This window comes from Miscanthus floridulus, chromosome 18, assembly GCF_019320115.1.
Source record: "Miscanthus floridulus cultivar M001 chromosome 18, ASM1932011v1, whole genome shotgun sequence".
NCBI lineage: Eukaryota > Viridiplantae > Streptophyta > Magnoliopsida > Poales > Poaceae > Miscanthus > Miscanthus floridulus.
In genome coordinates, this window is record NC_089597.1 from 77095556 (window position 1) to 77113694 (window position 18139).

The window sequence follows — 18139 nt, forward strand, 5'->3', positions numbered from 1 at the left end:
AGGACTGTGCTAAAAAGCATACCAAAACTTATGGGCCTAGAAACTTAATTTTCCTAATCGAATTTCGCAAATCTAATTTTTGTGAACCCAGCTTTGCTGGGATGAAATAGATCTAAAATTTTCTGGCGTTCTCCGTAGATATAAAATTTTTTCCGTTTCGAGTTCGGATGCAAAAGTTATGACTGCTTTAAGGAAGCTGCTCGAATCAGGGATTTAGTGGACACAAGATGCAAACCGATGGTGATACGGAATAGCGGCGGGTGAAGGGATCAACACAAACTAGAAAAGAACACAATCTAAACCAGCAACAAGACTTTGACCTTGGACACAAACTCAACAAAGCGGACTCTGAAACTGAAATATGCAAAGGCTATGGCGCGGAAGGTTCTAGGACAGAAAAAACAAGTATGGCACTGGACTATGGGACGAATGCGAAACACTCAAACGAGGGAATAAATGTGAACCTGACGGTATACCTTAGCTCTGATTACCACTTAATGGAGACGGGAATCCCGATCTTCCGTCAGGTGATGGTAACTATCGTTGTGGCGGAGAATGACACACCGATCTGGCTTCAGATCGAAAGATTGAACCCTGCAATCTTAGCACCACAGCTCCTCTGGTTATCAACCGAGTCACGGACCAGATTGACCTCGCCAAGAAGGCTAATCCCTGCCTGCGCAACGAAGAACACAAGCAAGAACAAGAAAGATCGCAACCAAATTGCAGATGTATGATTAATCTCACGAGTTGGGGTCTCACAAACCGAAGAACGGCGAAACTGTTTCTTAACAGAATAATCTAAGCAAAACCCAAACCCTAATGGAGGGGCGGTGGCTGTTTATGAAGACTCTAGGGTCGTGCAAGACCCCTGGACGCGCCCCTAATGGGCCCAAACTCGATACATGGTCCAACGGACCAAAAGACGGTGTCGCAGCACCCTGGCAGATTCTGGACGCTGACTTGTTTCGACGATTCCCGTTGATTCCAAACAGCTTTTGATGTGAAACCACTTGGATTGGCTTCCTTATCAAATTAGCTTTCCATCCATATGTGGATCATCAAAAACAGAGTCCGGATGCGTTCTGGGCATCCATTTTATTGTAGACTGGTCCTGATGGCCGAGGCAGACTCGAACTCGGATTGGACTGGGCCTCTGACTTGGCTTGGACGTCCTTGCTGGCCTCCTAAGGTGGTGGCCAAGGAGGAGGACATCCAAGGGCTTTCTTGGTAGGTTCTCCAAGTCCTTGGGGCGTGCTCCCACTTGGGCCAGGGTCCCAAGGATGAATAACAAGCCTATAACGATAGTGTAGCTCCCAGCAGAAACAGCGATAGAATATATTGGTGATTTGAAGGTCTTGACGACGTGATATTGAGATGGAACTAGATCTATTTGAAAGCTTATCAAACAAGCTTTCCATCAAGTGCTTATTGACCTCGATCGCACTCCGGATGGATGAGTTATGGCCTTCCCAAATGAGGCACTATCGGGCTACCGACGAACCAAAAGTTCAACTTTGATGAACTTCCATTATGAAACACATTTGAACCTATAATCAAATAGTGACTTGTACATGTGGAACCAAGTGAATTATAACCAAAGCCACTATGCAAATGTAGGAACGAGCGCACATTATAATCATTGTTCGTATCCGAAGGTGCCATGTCCTCATCAACACCCATGCAATCCTTGGTTGGTGGAGTACAACGGTGGTGGGCAGCCTGTCATTCTTCCAAACTGTCTGTAGACCCTCATGGGCAAGTGAATCTCGACCACATGGAAGAAAATAAGAGGGACGTCGCAGCGATACTCGTCTGACTCGTCCCTAGTGACAGGACTGAGATAGTACTGGAGCTCCGGAGCATCCCAAGGACACCAATGCACCTGAAATTTTGTAATTGAGTTAGGTTATGATATAGTGTACATCGAATAAGACACATGTATGATAGTAAAGAGAGTGTAACCTAGTGTTGTGTCAAGATGTCGAGACCATCTGTGTACTCCTTGTACTTGCGCCTCGCATTCCCTCTAACTAACTATGATTCCGTCTAGATAAACAGAGTTGTAGGGAGTGTATCCTGCTCGTTCTATTGCTGTATTGAACACGATAATGAATTAGCCATTAATAAACTCATCATATGTAACCATATCGAAGAATATATGAACTGAAGTACTTACTGGTAAACCAGTACTAAGTTGCCTCCCAATGAGCCATCGTTCCCAACACCAAACCTAGAGTAGGTACGAGCAACCTCCAAGGTTCGCATACCCTGAGGTGCGACGGCAGGCAACACATAGCTGTCGATACGTCCATGCCAGGACTGCACTGCCCCAGCTGTACGCCGTTATGTTCTCCCACGGTTAGCGTAGTATGTCAAGGAAGATCCAGGTGATGGTGTTGTCCGAGGCGTCTGGGAAGAGGAAAGCACCAAGAAAGTGCCAGAGCCACACTCGAGCAAACCTATCGATCTGAGCCTCCTCAACCTATGGGTCTAAGTAATCAAAGCGCTCCGTGATCTAGGACGACGAAACACCAGAAGTTTTCCTAAAATTTACCAAAGAAAATGAGACCCGATGACTGCAGGAAAGTAATGCAAGTATTAAATAGGCTTCAATTTCTTACTTATTTTTCTTGGAAGTCTCGTCGTTCGGTGGAAGAAAGCCAGTAAACTGAGCCACCAGCTCCCTCCAGTGATCGTTGTCAACCATCCCTATCACTAGAAGTCCCCCCAACCAAAGGCCAAAAATAGCCTTTACGTCCTGCATGGTCAAGGTCATCTCGCCACATGGTAGGTGGAACGTGTGGGTCTCATGCCTCCACCTGTTATAAGAATAGAACGACTGTTAGTTGTCTCAAATTTGTTATAAGAAAGTTTACGTACAAAGAATGCACTCGCACATGTCTACACTACAGTAAGTCGGCAAGCTCGAGGAAGCCGGCACGCCGTATGTACGGACAAGCTCGAGGAAGCCGGCACGCCGTATGTACGGCGCATAATGCTCGTCCGCCTGGTGCGCCCTGATGTGCGTGCGGGGCCTCAAAGTAGGCAAGGCCACCTCTACGTCGTTGTCACTCAAGATGTGTGCTCAGTGCTGGTCGTCGTACTCCACCTCAAAAATAGGGTACAACGGGTGCTGCATGGGAGGGACCATCCTGTTACAAATTGATAAACAAAGCGTTAGAGTATTCAAATTAACAAAATTCAAATTAACATTATGTAGCATTGCAAAATTTGAACTACTTGTTATGCAATATGAAAGCACATGTATATATTCAAAGTAAAATTAACAGACATATCACGCACTAGTAACATAAACAACTTCACTAGGAATATAAGCATTTGATGAAACTTCATGAAGTCATCAAAATCGACGTATCACGCACTAGTAAGTAACGATATTTGTAAACTAGTATCTATACCCAAAATCCCTAACTAAATAACTAACTATAAACTAAATAATAAATACCTAATCAATCCCTAAACCTAAAATCCTAACCTCAAATCTAAAAACTACCTACGTAAATCACAAACAAATTCACTAACCTAACTATCCTAAATCCCTAACTATCCTAAATCACTATCATAAATCAATAACAATCATAAAACCCTAACTATCCTATATTACTAATTATCCTAAATCACTAATTATCCTAAAACAATAATAATCAAAATAATATGAAATCGAGAAGGAGGTACCTTAGGAGCGGGCGGCCTTGACGCGCCGGCGTTCGTGGCGCGGCCGGCGCGGGCGCTGCGTGACGGGAGTGGCCGGACACAGCCGGCGCGGCATGGGCGGGCGCGGTCGCTGCGCGGCGGCGATGTGGGCAGGGGCGCTGCGTGGCGGCGGGGCACTGTGCGGCTGGCGGAGGACACGGCGGCGGGCGGGCGGGCAGGGGTGCCTGCGGACGGGGGGCTCGCTCGCGATATTTATTTGGCCCCGCCGCGCCATGCTCCGTGGCGCGGCAGAGCCCTGCCATATCAATGATCGCGATTCTGGTCGTCGCCACGTCAGACCTCTGCCGCGCCACCATGCATAGCGCGGCATAGGCATTTGGCCGCGCCAGGGCAATAGGCGCGGCCAAAAGTGTTAGTTTAAAAAAAATCGACCGTATTAGATTTAAAATTAGTTTTCAAAAGTGTTAACATTAAAAAAATCCTATGAGATGGAGCTGGATGAGATGAAGCACATCCCATGGCAGTAATTCATTGCACATTTGAGAAGGTACTGCATCATGCCCCTCTTATTTTTCTGAATGAAATATTTTACGTACCAATTAGGAACTTAGGACTTTCTGTGACCGATATATATATATATATATATATATATATATATTTTAATCCATCAGTTTTGTTGTATTTGGTTGATGGAGTACACCTGTTGGTCTTAAACTGTTGTTCCTATGAGTTTTCCTTTTTCATGTGAAAGGTCAATCAATATTATGTCTTATGGTACATGGACGATGGCTTTGTAGTAATAAATATTCCTTTAAATTTGTGGCTATAAAATTATTTATTTGGGAATCATATGTTTCACAAAATTTATTTCAAGTATACAATATTTAATTAAATTATGTAAGAAACAAAAATGTAAATATAATTGCAAGTGTTCCAAATTATACTCTGACAGGACATAAATTTTTATTATATGATTTGTAGACCAAGAATGAATTATACCATTCGAACTGCGAACAATGTTTAATATAAATATCGTACTATGTTAGAAAGGAGAAGGCAGATTTTCATAGGAATCTTACTCTCGTACTATATACCAAAACCATGTATTTCAGAAAAATAGAAAAGCAGTGTGATAAACGTTCTGGTGAAATGTCATTTAGATAGCATTATATATATTGGGATCACAGCAATTAAAATCTTGGTTATTAATTTCTACTATTTATAATGGCCACCGTTTTGATGGAACATAATTTAGCGAGAACTAAATATATATGTAATTAAACTGTGATTGATTTGATACTACGATGACGTTTTGGTGGAATGGCACTTAGGCAGGGAATGACTGCAATTTAAATCTAGGTTATTTCGTATTCATTGTGAGGACCGTTTCAATGGAGCAGAATTGGTAGGAATAATTGCGCAATTCAACTCTGATTCATTTGGATTCGCATACGTGCCTATATATACCGGAGCCCGGGACGATCGACTCCCATATTCCATTCCCATCCCATGTAGTTTGATCATATATACTACGCGTGCGCTTTTGTTAGCAAGTTTCTGAGTGAATCAGAAGCCCTGGCCAAGCAGCACATTCTCCTCCTCCTCATCGCAGCTTGAATCCACCACATTGCGTACCAACTAACCGCGTGGCCTCCTCACCCAGGGCGTGCGATCGTACGTTCTCAACCCGGACGGCAAACTAGAAGTGATCCTCGCCGGCCAGTGCGAGATTCCAGTCACCTTCGGCGGCCAACAGCTCAAGTTTCGTTTCTCCAGCACGGTTGGAGGGGTCATCCAGCCCGGTTCCATCCACGAGGTGTACGGCGTGGATGTGCAGATCAAGTTCGGCTGGCTCGGCATCAGACAAGTCGACCGTGCCGGTGACCAACTCACATTTCTGGCCAAGCAGTTCACACCGTTTCCGGTCAGCGCCTTCGACGTGAGCCACTCCTGCAGCTGATCGAGGCGCCAGTCGATCCGCAGCAGCCGCGGGCGCATGTGTGCATCATTTCGTTAAATTTTCTAATTTTGTCTTTATTGTAAAGAACATGTCTGAATAATTTGTTTGGTTATAAAGCGTGTGGGAGTTTGGATATACGTTTTGCTAGTCCTTGCGCCTTTATACAATATAATACGGTACATCCTGGTCCGTGGAGGCCTCCTAGAATTACCTCCTACTCGTCCGATGGGAACTAACGTCGGGATGGCAGGAACAACAAAGTTTTGATAGAAGGCACCGTAATCAAAGTTTAATTGAGAAGGTATAAACAAAAATAAAGTAAAAGAAAAAAGCATCATTGTGGAACATGTATAAAAAACAGATCAACTAACTGACAACTATACGACTGAAATATTTATCATGCAATAAGATAAGTTATTCAAACTATTTAGGGTAATGTAATATTGCTGTTACTTCGGAATGAGAACTCAATTACAGGCCCATGATTACCGATTAAAGTGATAAGACGATGACGATTTCGGCGACTCCCTTCGCGACATCCCTCTCCGCTCACAATGACTTCTCATCTTCACCCATGGAGCTTCCTGGCCTGAACTTCAGGCCTGGGCGAGTGGTTGAAGCTGAGATCCGGCGCAAGTTTGGTTCCCCGGTTTGTCTTGGTCCCGCCTCTTCCTCCAAGGAATTTCTTCTGGTGCTATACCCTTTGGTCGTTGCAAATTTCGCTTGTCTGAGGCTAGCCGCGGGCGCATGTGTGCAGCATTTCGTTGAATTTTCTAATTTTGTCTTTAGTGTAAAGAATATGCATGTCTGAATAATTTGTTTGGTTATAAAGCGTGTGGGAGTTTGGATATACTTTTCCCTAGTCCTCGCACCTTGGTACCATATAAAATATATAATACAGTACTGTACATCTTGGATATACGTTTCACTATTCCTCGTCTACCGGAGTTTGCATCCCTATATCTTTTAAGCTTTGGCACTTTACATTGCTTATGTAGGTTATGTGATTTCCATTCTTAGTCTAGCTTGCTATGTTAGTGATATGATTGGAACCTAGTGTGAAAAACTCTTTATCGGTAGAGATAGCAACACACATAGTAAAACCATAGTGCACATTTATATAGAAATTTTGCATAGGTTTGATAAGTATAATTAGAGGCCAAGTTTAATTTTAGAAATCCTAATTCGCCCTCCCTTAGGCGTCATGATCCTTTCAACGCTTAAACACTTGTTTTTTTACCGTGAATTTGCAAACATAGTTTGGTCTCTTATACAGGTGTCTTCAGGAGTTTCTTTTTTTTCTCGAACTACACAGGAGAGTTGCATGGCATTTCATTAAGAAAGTGAACAAATACAGAAGATTAGGGAAGACCCCCCCCCCCCCCCCCCCCCCCCCAAATCTTTGCACACCAACACACCCACCAAAACTGAAAACAAAATTGCCAACAAAAAAATTGCAGACTTGACCGGTAGCCACGGCGCCTAAGTGCCCAGAATAAGTGACCTAGTGAGGAACTCTTGGAGCTTTGAGGTCCCAGCCATACCCAAGGAGCTCTCATTCGCCACTGTTTGGAGTTGTATCTGATGTATGGACGTACTCGTGCAAACACGCAGGAGTTGGGTGCTTCCAAACCTTCCGGGCCACAAGTATGATGAGAGAGTTCAAACCTTTTTTTATATCTTTTGGCACTGCTCGGATGGTGTTGTGGGCAAGTCAACAACCAGGTTAAGGTATTGGAAAATGAAGAACCAAACCTCACGAGTGAACACGCATGATAAAAGAAGGCGCTGGGCTGTTTCCTGTGCCTGGTCACACAGAGGACAGGCGTCTGGGTGTTGCAGCCCATGCTTGGCTAGGCGATCAGCCATCCAGATCCTTCCTTTTAATGCCAACCAAATGAAGAATTTGCAGCATAGAGGTGCCCAGCTCCGTCGGATTCTTCGCCATGCTGCAAATTTTATGGAACCAACAAAGAAGGCCTTTGTAAGCGGGCTTCCTGCTATTTGTACCAGTTTGGGTCAGCTTCCATTGAAAATGTTCCTGAACTTCCTGCTGCAAGACCACTCTATCCTACAACTCCCAAATCCAAAGATAGTCCATTAGAACTGGGCAGTGAGAGCCCCTTGTATGCCAGACACCCAAACCCTATTATTTAGAGCTTGTGCTACTGCCCTTGATCTCACCACCCTTTTGGGGACAATTTTATAAAGGTTAGGAGCTATTTCTGCCTTAGTGTTGCCATTTATTCAGCGATGTGACCAAAATAAAATTGTCTCCCCATTTCCAACTATTGCATCAACCGCCATATGAAACAAGGCTTGAGCTTTTTGTGGTACCTAGATGGTGAGACCAGCCCAAGGTCTCGATGGATCTGTTTTCTGTGCCCATAGCCAGCGGATTCGAAGTGCCCAACCAAAATATTCCAGATTGTGAATGCCTAGCACTCCATATTCAAAAGGCCTCTGAACCTTTTCCCAGGCTACCAGGCAATTTCCTCCATTAGCCTTTTCCTGTCCTTTCCATAGAAACCCCTACGTTTCTTGTCGATGGCTCTAATAACCCATTTGGGAAGATCCACCACAATCAAAAGGTAAATTACAGTGGCTGTTAGGACCACCCGTGATAAAACCAAACGGCCTACTCTGTTCATCAGTGAAGCTTTCCAACCTGGTAGATATAATTGCAAGTGTTCCAAATATCCTGATAGGAAATAAATTTTTATTATATGAGAATATGAATATCATATGTCTGATAGGAGAAGACAGATTTTCATGTGACTCTTACTCCCGTACTATATATTAAGAACCATATATTTCAGAAAAATAGGAAAGCACTGTGATAAACGTTCTGTTCTGGTGAAATGTCATTTAGGAAGCATTATATCGTAATCAAAGCAATTAAAACCTTGGTTAATTTGTACTATTTATAATGAAAAAAGCTTTGATGGAACATAATTTAGGCAGAACTAAATAGGTATGCAATTGAACTCCGATTGATTTGGTAGGATGATGAACGTAAAGTTTTTGTAGAAGGTAATGTCATTTAGGCAGGGAATGACTGCAATATAAATCTAGATTATTTCGTATTCATTGTGACGACCGTTTCAATGGGACAGAATTGGTAGGTGTAATTGCGCAATTCAACTCTGATTCATTTGGACATGCATACGTGCCTATATATATATATACTAGAGCCAGGGATGATCGACTCTCATATCCCATTCCCATCCCATATAGTTTGATAGGTAGCGTGTCCGTGCGTTACTACGGGATAACTAACAATTTATACTAAAAACACACGGATCGCACGATAAGATAACAATACTGTAAGAGCATACCCAGTGCAGATAGCTCCCACTCTGTGCGGGGTCTGGGAAAGGGTGTCAGTGGCAAGCCTTACCCTCGCATGTGCAATACGAGGAGACCACGACTCGAACCCGAAACCTTCCGGTCACAGGCGGTAAGACTTTACCGCTTGCACCAGGCCCGCCCTTCAAGATAACAATACTGTAAAAATTAAATATCAACATTAAAATGACAGTTAATCCAAAAAGCAAAGTTTGTGAAATTAACAGTCACGGAGAGCGCGACGTCACAGGCTTACAAACTCTACTGTATAGATCTTTCCGCACGTTGCAATGGAAACAAATAATGCCCTAATAACTATGAAGAAAAATATGTGAGATCAACTTTCACATATTCAAGTAGCCCACATCTTTAAATACATGGAAACAACAAAATTAAGAAATGTGCAATATATATAAAATCTTCTACAGATAGTAGCCCACATCTTTAAATACATGGAAACGGCCAACGTTAAGAAATGTGCAATATATATGGTTTAGTGACTCTTCCTGGAACCCCGGACTGCACGGGCTAGTGAGCTATAATAACATATATGTGTGCTCATCAAACAGTAGAATACAACAGATATATTAGAAACTATACTATGATGTGCTAGCGTCCTTCATCTTGCTGACACTTGAGGGTGGTGAAGGTCTCCATCTTATCCTGCCACACAGAAACAGGAAAAAAGATTTATTGAACTTTAGTTCATATCAACCACTCGCAAGAAAAAATGCACGGTGAGGGCTGAAAACCATATACACTATTATGCACATGACACTCCTATAGGAACCATAACAAAGCCATGCAAGCATACAGTCCAGATGATTCCAGCCCCGCGCAGGTTCCAACTTCCTATAGGAGAAGTTTAGTAGTATCTTCGGGCAGTAAAATAGATTCACTTAGTTTCGGTCTTAGAAGAAGCATAAAATGAAATGTAATATTTTGATTGAATAGGTTGCAACAAATCAAGTGTAATTTTTCAAGCACTAACATGCCACTAACTAAAAGAATACATTTGTCAACGGATCCCTTGTACGACACATAATTAATAAGAAAGAGAAGTGCTTAGCTCAATATACAATAAATATATATGTTTGGCAGCATTATGAATCAGGTGGTCCCGGCAACAAAAAAAAACCACCAATAGGTTAGAATTGATTTACATATTCAGGAATGTACAAAAGAGTACAGAGAGTTTTTCACAGTTTAAGTGAATAAATTGTTCATGATTTCTTTCATTACAGGGTCTCAAATATAAATACTATGTAGTAAAGCTAAAACTTTAATTATAAGATTATTTTCTGGTTCGAAGATTAAGGCACCCTAAATATCCTCTGAAGTTTAACAGAAAATTAGATCTGCAAGTTTAGACAAACAACTTATACATTGCAAAAGTCCAAAACCTTAAATAACTATGAGAGTGCATTATGTATTTATGAAAATCTTTAATGAATCTCAACAACCACGTACTGAATATTTTCTGTAGGATTAAAGTCTTCTAAATAAATGGCCTAAGACTAAAATGATGAGAAACACACCTACCAATGGGTGCGCGAGGGCGAGGGCCTGGCGACGGCGTGGCCGAGCACGGATGCGCGATGGGGAAGAGCGTGATATATTGGAGGTGGGATGGGAGGGGAGTAAGCGACACTGGGTCCACCACCAGGGGGGGGGGGGGGTGGAGTCGCACCAAAACCGTGTCCACTTTTTAGTCTTTTTAGTTGTGAGAGATGTGCCATGCGTTAGTTTTGATTCCAGAACAAGCACAAACAAGACATGACATGGACACCCAACCAACGCCGTGTCTACAGAGAAGCATGAGCAGCAGTATGGGGTACTCTGCGCAACCCTTGCGCATCGGTTTGCAGCCAATCCATGGCCAGTGGGCCTTGCCCTCAATGCCTGCTGCCACCACTACCAACCGACCAGATAGCCAACATACAAAAAAATACAGATCATCTCTCATTATCGATTTTAGAGAAAATACAGTATGAAAGAACAACATCCTACTGTTTTGAGTACCTAAATATGCAATCCATCATTCTAAGTAATGACGGGCCCAAGAAGCTACACAAGCATCACAGAAAGCATATCAGGAAAATAAAGAAAAGGCGCCTAAGCTCAAAGGCCACAAGAGCCGTGGTCACACGGCGACGACAGGTCCATCACGGGGATGTCATCGCCCTCCATTGCAGCAGCTGTAGCCTCGACCTCCACCACGAGCGCCGGGCTGACAGTATGAAAGAACAACATCCTACTGTTTTGAGTACTTGAATATGAAATCCATCATTCTAAGTAATGACAGGGCCCAAGAAGCTACACAAGCATCACAGAAAGCATATCAGGAAAACAAAGAAAAGGCACCTGAGCTCAAAGGCCACAAGCGCCGTGGTCGCACGGCGACGATAGGTCCACCACGGGGATGCCATCGCCCTCCATTGCCGCACCTACAGTCTCGGCCTCCACCACGAGCGCCGGGCAGACAGCCAGACAGGGACGTGAGGTGACGGTGCTTGCGGTTGGCATCCCAAGCATGGATGTGTTCTAAATATAATTATCAGCAAGGTTCAGTCTAAGAAAAGATCAAGTAAGATCATCTAATGCCATAAGTTCGCCATAGATTAGGGATCAAAATTCCTAAAATGCTGGAACCAAAACTCTCACGTGTGTGCATATGCCCATTTAGTAGAAGCATACATGTAAAACAACAAGAAACGGCCATAGGAAATCCAAACCTGATGATCAAGTAAACCACCAAGCAAAACATGGATTCACTTTGCTATTGCTCATTAAATCTATTTTCAAATTCTGAACACGTATCCTGCTATACAAAGGAGGTATAGTCACCAAAGTTCTAGATTCCCTAACCCTATTAATCAAAGTTCCTACCCAAAAGAATATCAAGTTCAATTATACTCTAAGTGGAAAATACCTCGAAATAGAGATAATGAAATAATGCTTAAAATACCAATCTGAATTTCACAAACATGCCCATTTCTTGAAGGTTCCTCTGTTACTGGCTTTCTCCTATCACATTCAACAGATTTCACTTTCTCTGCGACAGAAAATCAAAACACGGATATTTTGCATACTACTCTTCATTGTCACCCATTTTGCAGCCCCTTGAAAGGAAAGATGGGCAATGATACAAAAGACTAATGGCAAAGTTAAAACTGCTATTCTGTCGAACCTAGCCCAACAGATGCAATGCTATTGTGAAGACTCTCAGTTTGTAGAATTACAAAAAAAAAAAGGAGTGGGATTTTGATAAAGCACCAGTAGTAGCGGTTAGCATGGGATCTACAGAAGTAGATGTGCATCAAGTTTGAACACCTATTTTTCTGAAATTGCAACTTTGGTTCATCAATCCTCCACTGTTCCTCACCCGGAAACCTGAATTTTTCTTCATTACCTGCAGCAGAGATCTTGCAACAGGGCACCTGACAATAGTATGGCTATCTTGGCTTTCTAAACCACTTATCATCAACGTATCATGAAAAATTATTTCAGTTTAGAACAATCCATATAGCAAATTAATTTTACCTCCTGTGTTAAGTTTAATTAAGTTTACAGCTTATTTCCCTCTGGTAGATCACAAATGCAGAAGGAAACTTGGGTACCTATTCCATTCAGTGGTTGCTGGAGTGTCTCTCTCCTGGTTTACTTCCTTCTTCACCTCCTTTAAAATTATGCACAAAGAAAATGGAAGTAGCTAGAATTCAGGAGTTCCATAGAGACAATATGAATTAAAATTAAAGCAAAGCATGATGAAAAAGCTGACATCAATGAGCTGCACTTCGACATGATATGCTGCTGATACCGAAGGATAAATCCAGAGTCCTCTGTCACATTTGTGTAAATTTATGTAATAGTAGGTAGTAAGCTCTGTGACACCACATTGTGATTTAAGTAATTGGATTAAAAATTATAAAATGTTTTTTTTTTGTGAGAACCACCAAAATGCAGCGGTACACCATTTCTCTGTATTGTTTGTTTGAAAGCTAAATCATAAGTGTAAGCAGATTAGAAACAGAAGGCATAATACAATTTGACGACAACCACACAACACAAATACGAATCAAGAGGGATCCAGATCAGGGGGAAATGAATGGACACGAACTGGAGGTCCTCAAAGATCCAGATGAGGGGAAAATGAACAGGCACGAACCGGGACGCGGCACACTGTTGACCAGTGGCGTTGGCGCGGGAGATGGCGGCGGGGGTCGTCGCTGTTGGGGGAGAAGCAGGTGTCGTCCTCTGCTCTTCTGGTAGCAATGATGGTGCGGCTACGCACACGGATCTCTAGTCGAGAAAAAGGGACACCTCCAACAGTCGCCGTGCTTTCCCGGACTTCGGCGGCGGCGGAGGCGCCCAGCACAGCGCCGCGAGGATCCTCCTCACAGACGTGGCCACGTCATCTTGATCCGCGGCCTTCAACCTGCCGGGACCCTCGCTGCTTCACTCGTTCCCGTGCAGTGCCGCTGCCGCTACCATCGCCCACCTCCTTCTCCACGGACGACGAGCATGCTGGTGGATAGAAGCTGTGGCCGGTGGATGACGGAGTTTGGGGATCTGGGGGTTGGTGGACGGTGATGGCGGAGCTGCGATCTCTGAGCGTTTGGCGGTACCTCTTGCGACGGGTGGAGCGGAGAGGGGCAGGTGGGACGGCGAGGGCGATGGCTGGCAGCGGCGTGAGGCCGAAGGCGAGGGCTCGCGAGGGCGAGGGTGGTGGAGGGAGCGAGGGCTTCACCAATCACCAGTGGGCAGCACGCGCGATCGCAGGCTTGGGCGGACCCACCTGCGCCGCGGGATCGCAGGCCTGGGAGGAGGTCCCACCTGCGGATGGACCCACGCGTGGGCAGACCGACGACGTGAGAGGATCCTTTCCTTTGCGCGATCCTGGATGAAGGTCAAACATAGTGACCGATCTAACGTAATAGTCAATGGAAAACCATTGAGTTAGGTAATATATCTAAAAGGGAGATGATCATGACAATCGGGGCGGTTCGCTCCGTGCGGAGTGCAGCCCACCACAAAGCATTGACTCCCTGAGCCGGCATGGTGACCGACAAATATGAAAAGACTTCACCAGCAGCGACGGATGGGGGCGCTCATGGAGAAATTACCCTGCTCGCCGACAAACTAGCCCCACGAAGGGCCCGAGATCTCCTCTAGCCTACGTTCCTGGGAGTTCGAAGGCCGGCCAGCGGATGACACATGGCCGCTCCCGGACCAGGGGATCGAGAGCGATGGGCACTATCCTGCTGCCCTAGTAGTGGTTTATAGCCCCGGCACGTGGAGTGCCCTGGCCATCGCAATGTGCAAGCTGAACCATGGAAATCTATCTCCAAACGCGCCGATGGGGGTGGGTCAACGAGCGACAAAGTGGCACCAAGCCAAGTCACCCGACCCAAGGCAGGCTGGCTAAGCGGGGCGCCTCATAGAGGCCCAGAGCCAGCAATCCCCCAAAGGATTGGCCGAGCCCTCGCTCAGGCTCTACCGGTTTGAAGCTCACCGAGGTTCTTACCCGACCAAGAAGTCGTGAAGGCATTCCTCACTCCTCGAACAGACATCCGACCCAAGACCAAAAGGACTCAACTCCCTAATTGATTCTCCTGATCAGCCAGGGGTTCGGGGCTACACCTGGCATGTATGCTCACGCATATACTCTAGGCCATCTGCGGATGGCTTGATGGGCCTCGAAGGGCCAGCTCCCTAGAAGGCCTCGGCGGTCAAGAGGCAAGGCCGAGACGCCTTGCCCCTGTCCGAGTAATCCTTTTTTTTTGGGGGGGGTTGCCCAAGGCGCGGGGAATCCCAGACCCAGGAGAGCCCTGACCGAGCCAAAGCCCCCGCAGTTGTCCCAACGACCTTAGCTTGGGGTGAACGATCGTTGGGCGAAGCCAGAAGCTAGCTCCGGAATATATGTCAAGCACCAAGGGCCTGACAGGCACAGACGCACCACACCGTCGTCCTGTTCCACAACCACGATGCGTCGTGGGCCACTCCCTCGGCACCAAGATATTCATATTAGCAAATCAAATTATTTAATAACATATATTTAGTTGTCCACATCATAATGCTAAAATTATAATGATATTTATTTATTCATATAAGTAAATATAAGTATTATAATTTTATCTGCGATTTCCACAGCAACGCGCGGGGCATTCTTCTAGTTTCAGAAAAATAGGAAACATTGTGATAAACGTTATGTCATTTATGTAGCATTATATCGGAATCAAAGCAATTAAAACCTTGGTTAATGTGCACTATTTATAAATGAAAAGCGCTTTGATGGAACATAATTTAGGTAGAACTAAATATATATGCAATTGAACTCCGATAGATTTGGTAGGATGATGAACGTAACGTTTTCGTGGAACGTAATGTCATTTATTAGGCAGGGAATGAGTACGATTTATATCTAGGTTATTTTGTATTCATTGTGACGACCGTTTCGATTGTACAGAATTGGTAGGAGTAATTGCGCAATTCAACTCTGATTCATTTGGACTCGCATACGTGCCTATATATATCATATCGGAGCCAAGGACGATCCACTCCCATATCCCATTCCCATCCCATATAATTTGATAGTATATACTACGTGTGCGCTTTTGCAAGCAAGTTTCTGTGAGTGGATCAGTCGTCATGGCCAAGCAGCACATTCTCCTCCTCGCCACCGTGGCTTGCATCCACCACATTGCGTACGCAGCGAGCTTGAAGGCGGCTGCAACAGGGACGGCATACGACATCCTGGACAAAAACAACTTACCGCGTGGACTCCTCCCCCAGGGCGTGCGATCATACGTTCTCAACCCGGACGGCAAACTAGAAGTGACCCTCGCACGACAGTGTGAGATTCCAGTCACCTTCGGCGGCCAACAGCTCAAGTTCCGTTTCTCCAGCACGGTTGGAGGGGTCATCAAGCCCGGTTCCATCCAGGAGGTGTACGGCGTGGATGTGCAGATCAAGTTCGGCTGGCTCGGTATCAGACAAGTCGACCGTGCCGGTGACCAACTCACATTTCAGGCCAAGCAGTTCACACAGTCGTTTCCGGTCAGCGCCTTCGCCGTGAGCCAGTCCTGCAGCTGAACGAGGCGCCGGTCGATCCCAATGCTGGAATGGCGCAGCAGCCGCAGACGCATGTGTGCTGTGCAGCATTTCGTTGAACTTTCTAATGTGTCTTTATTGTAAAGAACATGCCTGAATAATTTGTTACGTTATAAAGCGTGTGAGAGTTTAATTTGGATATACGTTTTGCTACTCCTCGCGGCTTGGTACCATAATAAGAAATATAATACCATACTGTGCATCTTGGTCCGTGGTGGCCTCATAGAATTAACTCCTACGCGTCCGATAGGAACTTCCGTCCGTATGGAAGGCACCCTAATCAAATTTTGATTAAGAATGTATAAACTATGAAAAAGCACCGTTTTAGAACATCTAGAAACAACACTCATTGACCATACGATAAAAATATTTATCACATCAGATAAGTTATTCAAACTGGTAATGTAATACTGGTGTTGACGTGAATTATTGTCGGCACAATGGTAAGAAGTAAGATCGCTCAGTATAGACGGATCAAAGATCAGCCTAGATGAGATTTAGGTTGGCCGTCACTTATAGCATGTTTGTAGATGAATATTTTCTCAAGTTCCTCCAGCGATGAGCGCGATATGCAAGACATGTCACCATAGAAACCTCATAGAGAGCACGATAAACAAGACATGACAACAAGGTCTCTTAAAACAAGCAACCCCACACATCCAAGAGGGACCCTGTCTGGGCGTGCGGTGGTGATAGGCTGCCCTAATCGGCCTAGCCGCTCTAGAGCTTCGTCATCATTCATCTAGAGCCATGCAGCGACAATGAAAAACGAGCAGTGATAGATGGGAAATAGAGGATAAAAAGAGTAATAGATGTGTTTTTTACTTTTTGACGATTGTGTATTTGGATTACCTCATTGGACCATGTTTTTCTAATAAATATAGAGGGAGTGGTCTTATCCCAATAGAAAACCTTTTCCAAATGAAATCTACAAATTTCTCACGGCATTGGGTGAGTTTCCATCAGTGACACTCAATTCAAGATCCAAATAGGAAAACTGACCTCGCTGGTTTTCAAAACTGGCTTGGACGGGTTTTGCGGGTCTAACACTACTGAAGACAGGGACTTTGCCGAGTGCTAAAAACACTTGGCAAAGGCTTTGCCGAGCGCTGCACTCAGCATAGGCCACTCGGAGAAAAAACAGTCGGCAAAGCCTTCTTTGCCGAGTGTCATTTGTCGGGCACTCGGCAAAGCCTTTGCCGAGTGTCGACCGGACACTCGGCAAAGAAAAGTAGCCGTTAACGGCGCGCTATCATGATGGTTGCTTTGCCGAGTGTCTCAAGGACGACACTCGGCCAAGAATTTATATAATTTTTTTCCCAAAATTGTTTGCCGAGTGTCGGTTCTCGGAAAAGAATTTTTTTATTTTTTTAAAAAGTCCCTTTGCCGAGTGTCTGCTGTGACACTCGGCAAAGCCTTCCCCTTTGCCGAGTGTCGTGGCCTGACACTCGGCAAAGAGCCCAGCTTTGCCAAAATTGTTTGCCGAGTGTCTGCGGTGACACTCGGCAAAGCCTTCCCCTTTGCCGAGTGCCGTGGCCTGACACTCGGCAAAGAGTCCAGCTTTGCCGAGTGTCCTTGCAATTACACTCGGCAAAGCTGGGAAATCTGGTGTTTTTCTCCAGTTTTTGCCAGCTTTGCCAAGTGCAGTGGCCATTGCACTCGACAAAGAGGCCTTTGCCGAGTGTGACACTCGGCAAAGCGTCTATAATTGCCTTTTTTTCTTGTTTTTACATTCCAACACTTCCATCACACATTCAAACAGAAAATTTCACAGATGTTCATCACATTCTTCAAATCCATGACATTCATCACTTACATATCACAAACACCATTTAGAAGTCACAAACATAAGTGTCTGAATATATCACATCGAAATTTACAAGTTCAAAAGTTGTTCATCATCTAACATCCAGTTTATTACCACAATTCCATGAACATGGACAAGTTCAAACTCATTACCAAATACGCCTTTGATCGGGCGGTGACCGATGCGGATCCTGAGAATTAGGCGGATTATTGGAACCCGCCGACTGAGGCGCC

General features: G+C 44.7%; 2 protein-coding genes and 1 long non-coding RNA gene across 8 annotated transcripts; 2 read left to right on the plus strand and 1 right to left on the minus strand.

Annotated features, from left to right (window-relative positions):
• The first annotated feature begins 4195 nt into the window (after positions 1–4195).
• Positions 4196–5638, plus strand: LOC136524045 (uncharacterized). Its single transcript, XM_066517528.1, has 2 exons — positions 4196–4225; positions 5342–5638. Exons 1-2 carry the CDS (start codon positions 4196–4198, stop codon positions 5636–5638), a joined length of 327 nt encoding a protein of 108 aa, XP_066373625.1.
• A 3721-nt stretch (positions 5639–9359) lies between these two features.
• Positions 9360–13887, minus strand: LOC136521691 (uncharacterized). Of its 6 annotated transcripts, none has more exons than XR_010775621.1 (5): positions 13155–13887; positions 12607–12665; positions 11351–12398; positions 10529–11216; positions 9360–9649 (listed from the first exon to the last, which is right to left on the minus strand). It is a non-coding gene; the product is annotated as an uncharacterized lncRNA (long non-coding RNA). The 6 variants fall into 6 exon arrangements; XR_010775620.1 differs by having other exon boundaries at positions 10529–10900; positions 11009–11216; positions 11351–12665; positions 13155–13886; XR_010775618.1 differs by having other exon boundaries at positions 11351–12665.
• Positions 13888–15637: 1750 nt separating this feature from the next.
• LOC136524046 (uncharacterized) lies at positions 15638–16081 on the plus strand. Its single transcript, XM_066517529.1, has one exon. The coding sequence runs from the start codon at positions 15638–15640 to the stop codon at positions 16079–16081; it is 444 nt and encodes a 147-aa protein (XP_066373626.1).
• The last annotated feature ends 2058 nt before the right edge of the window (positions 16082–18139 follow it).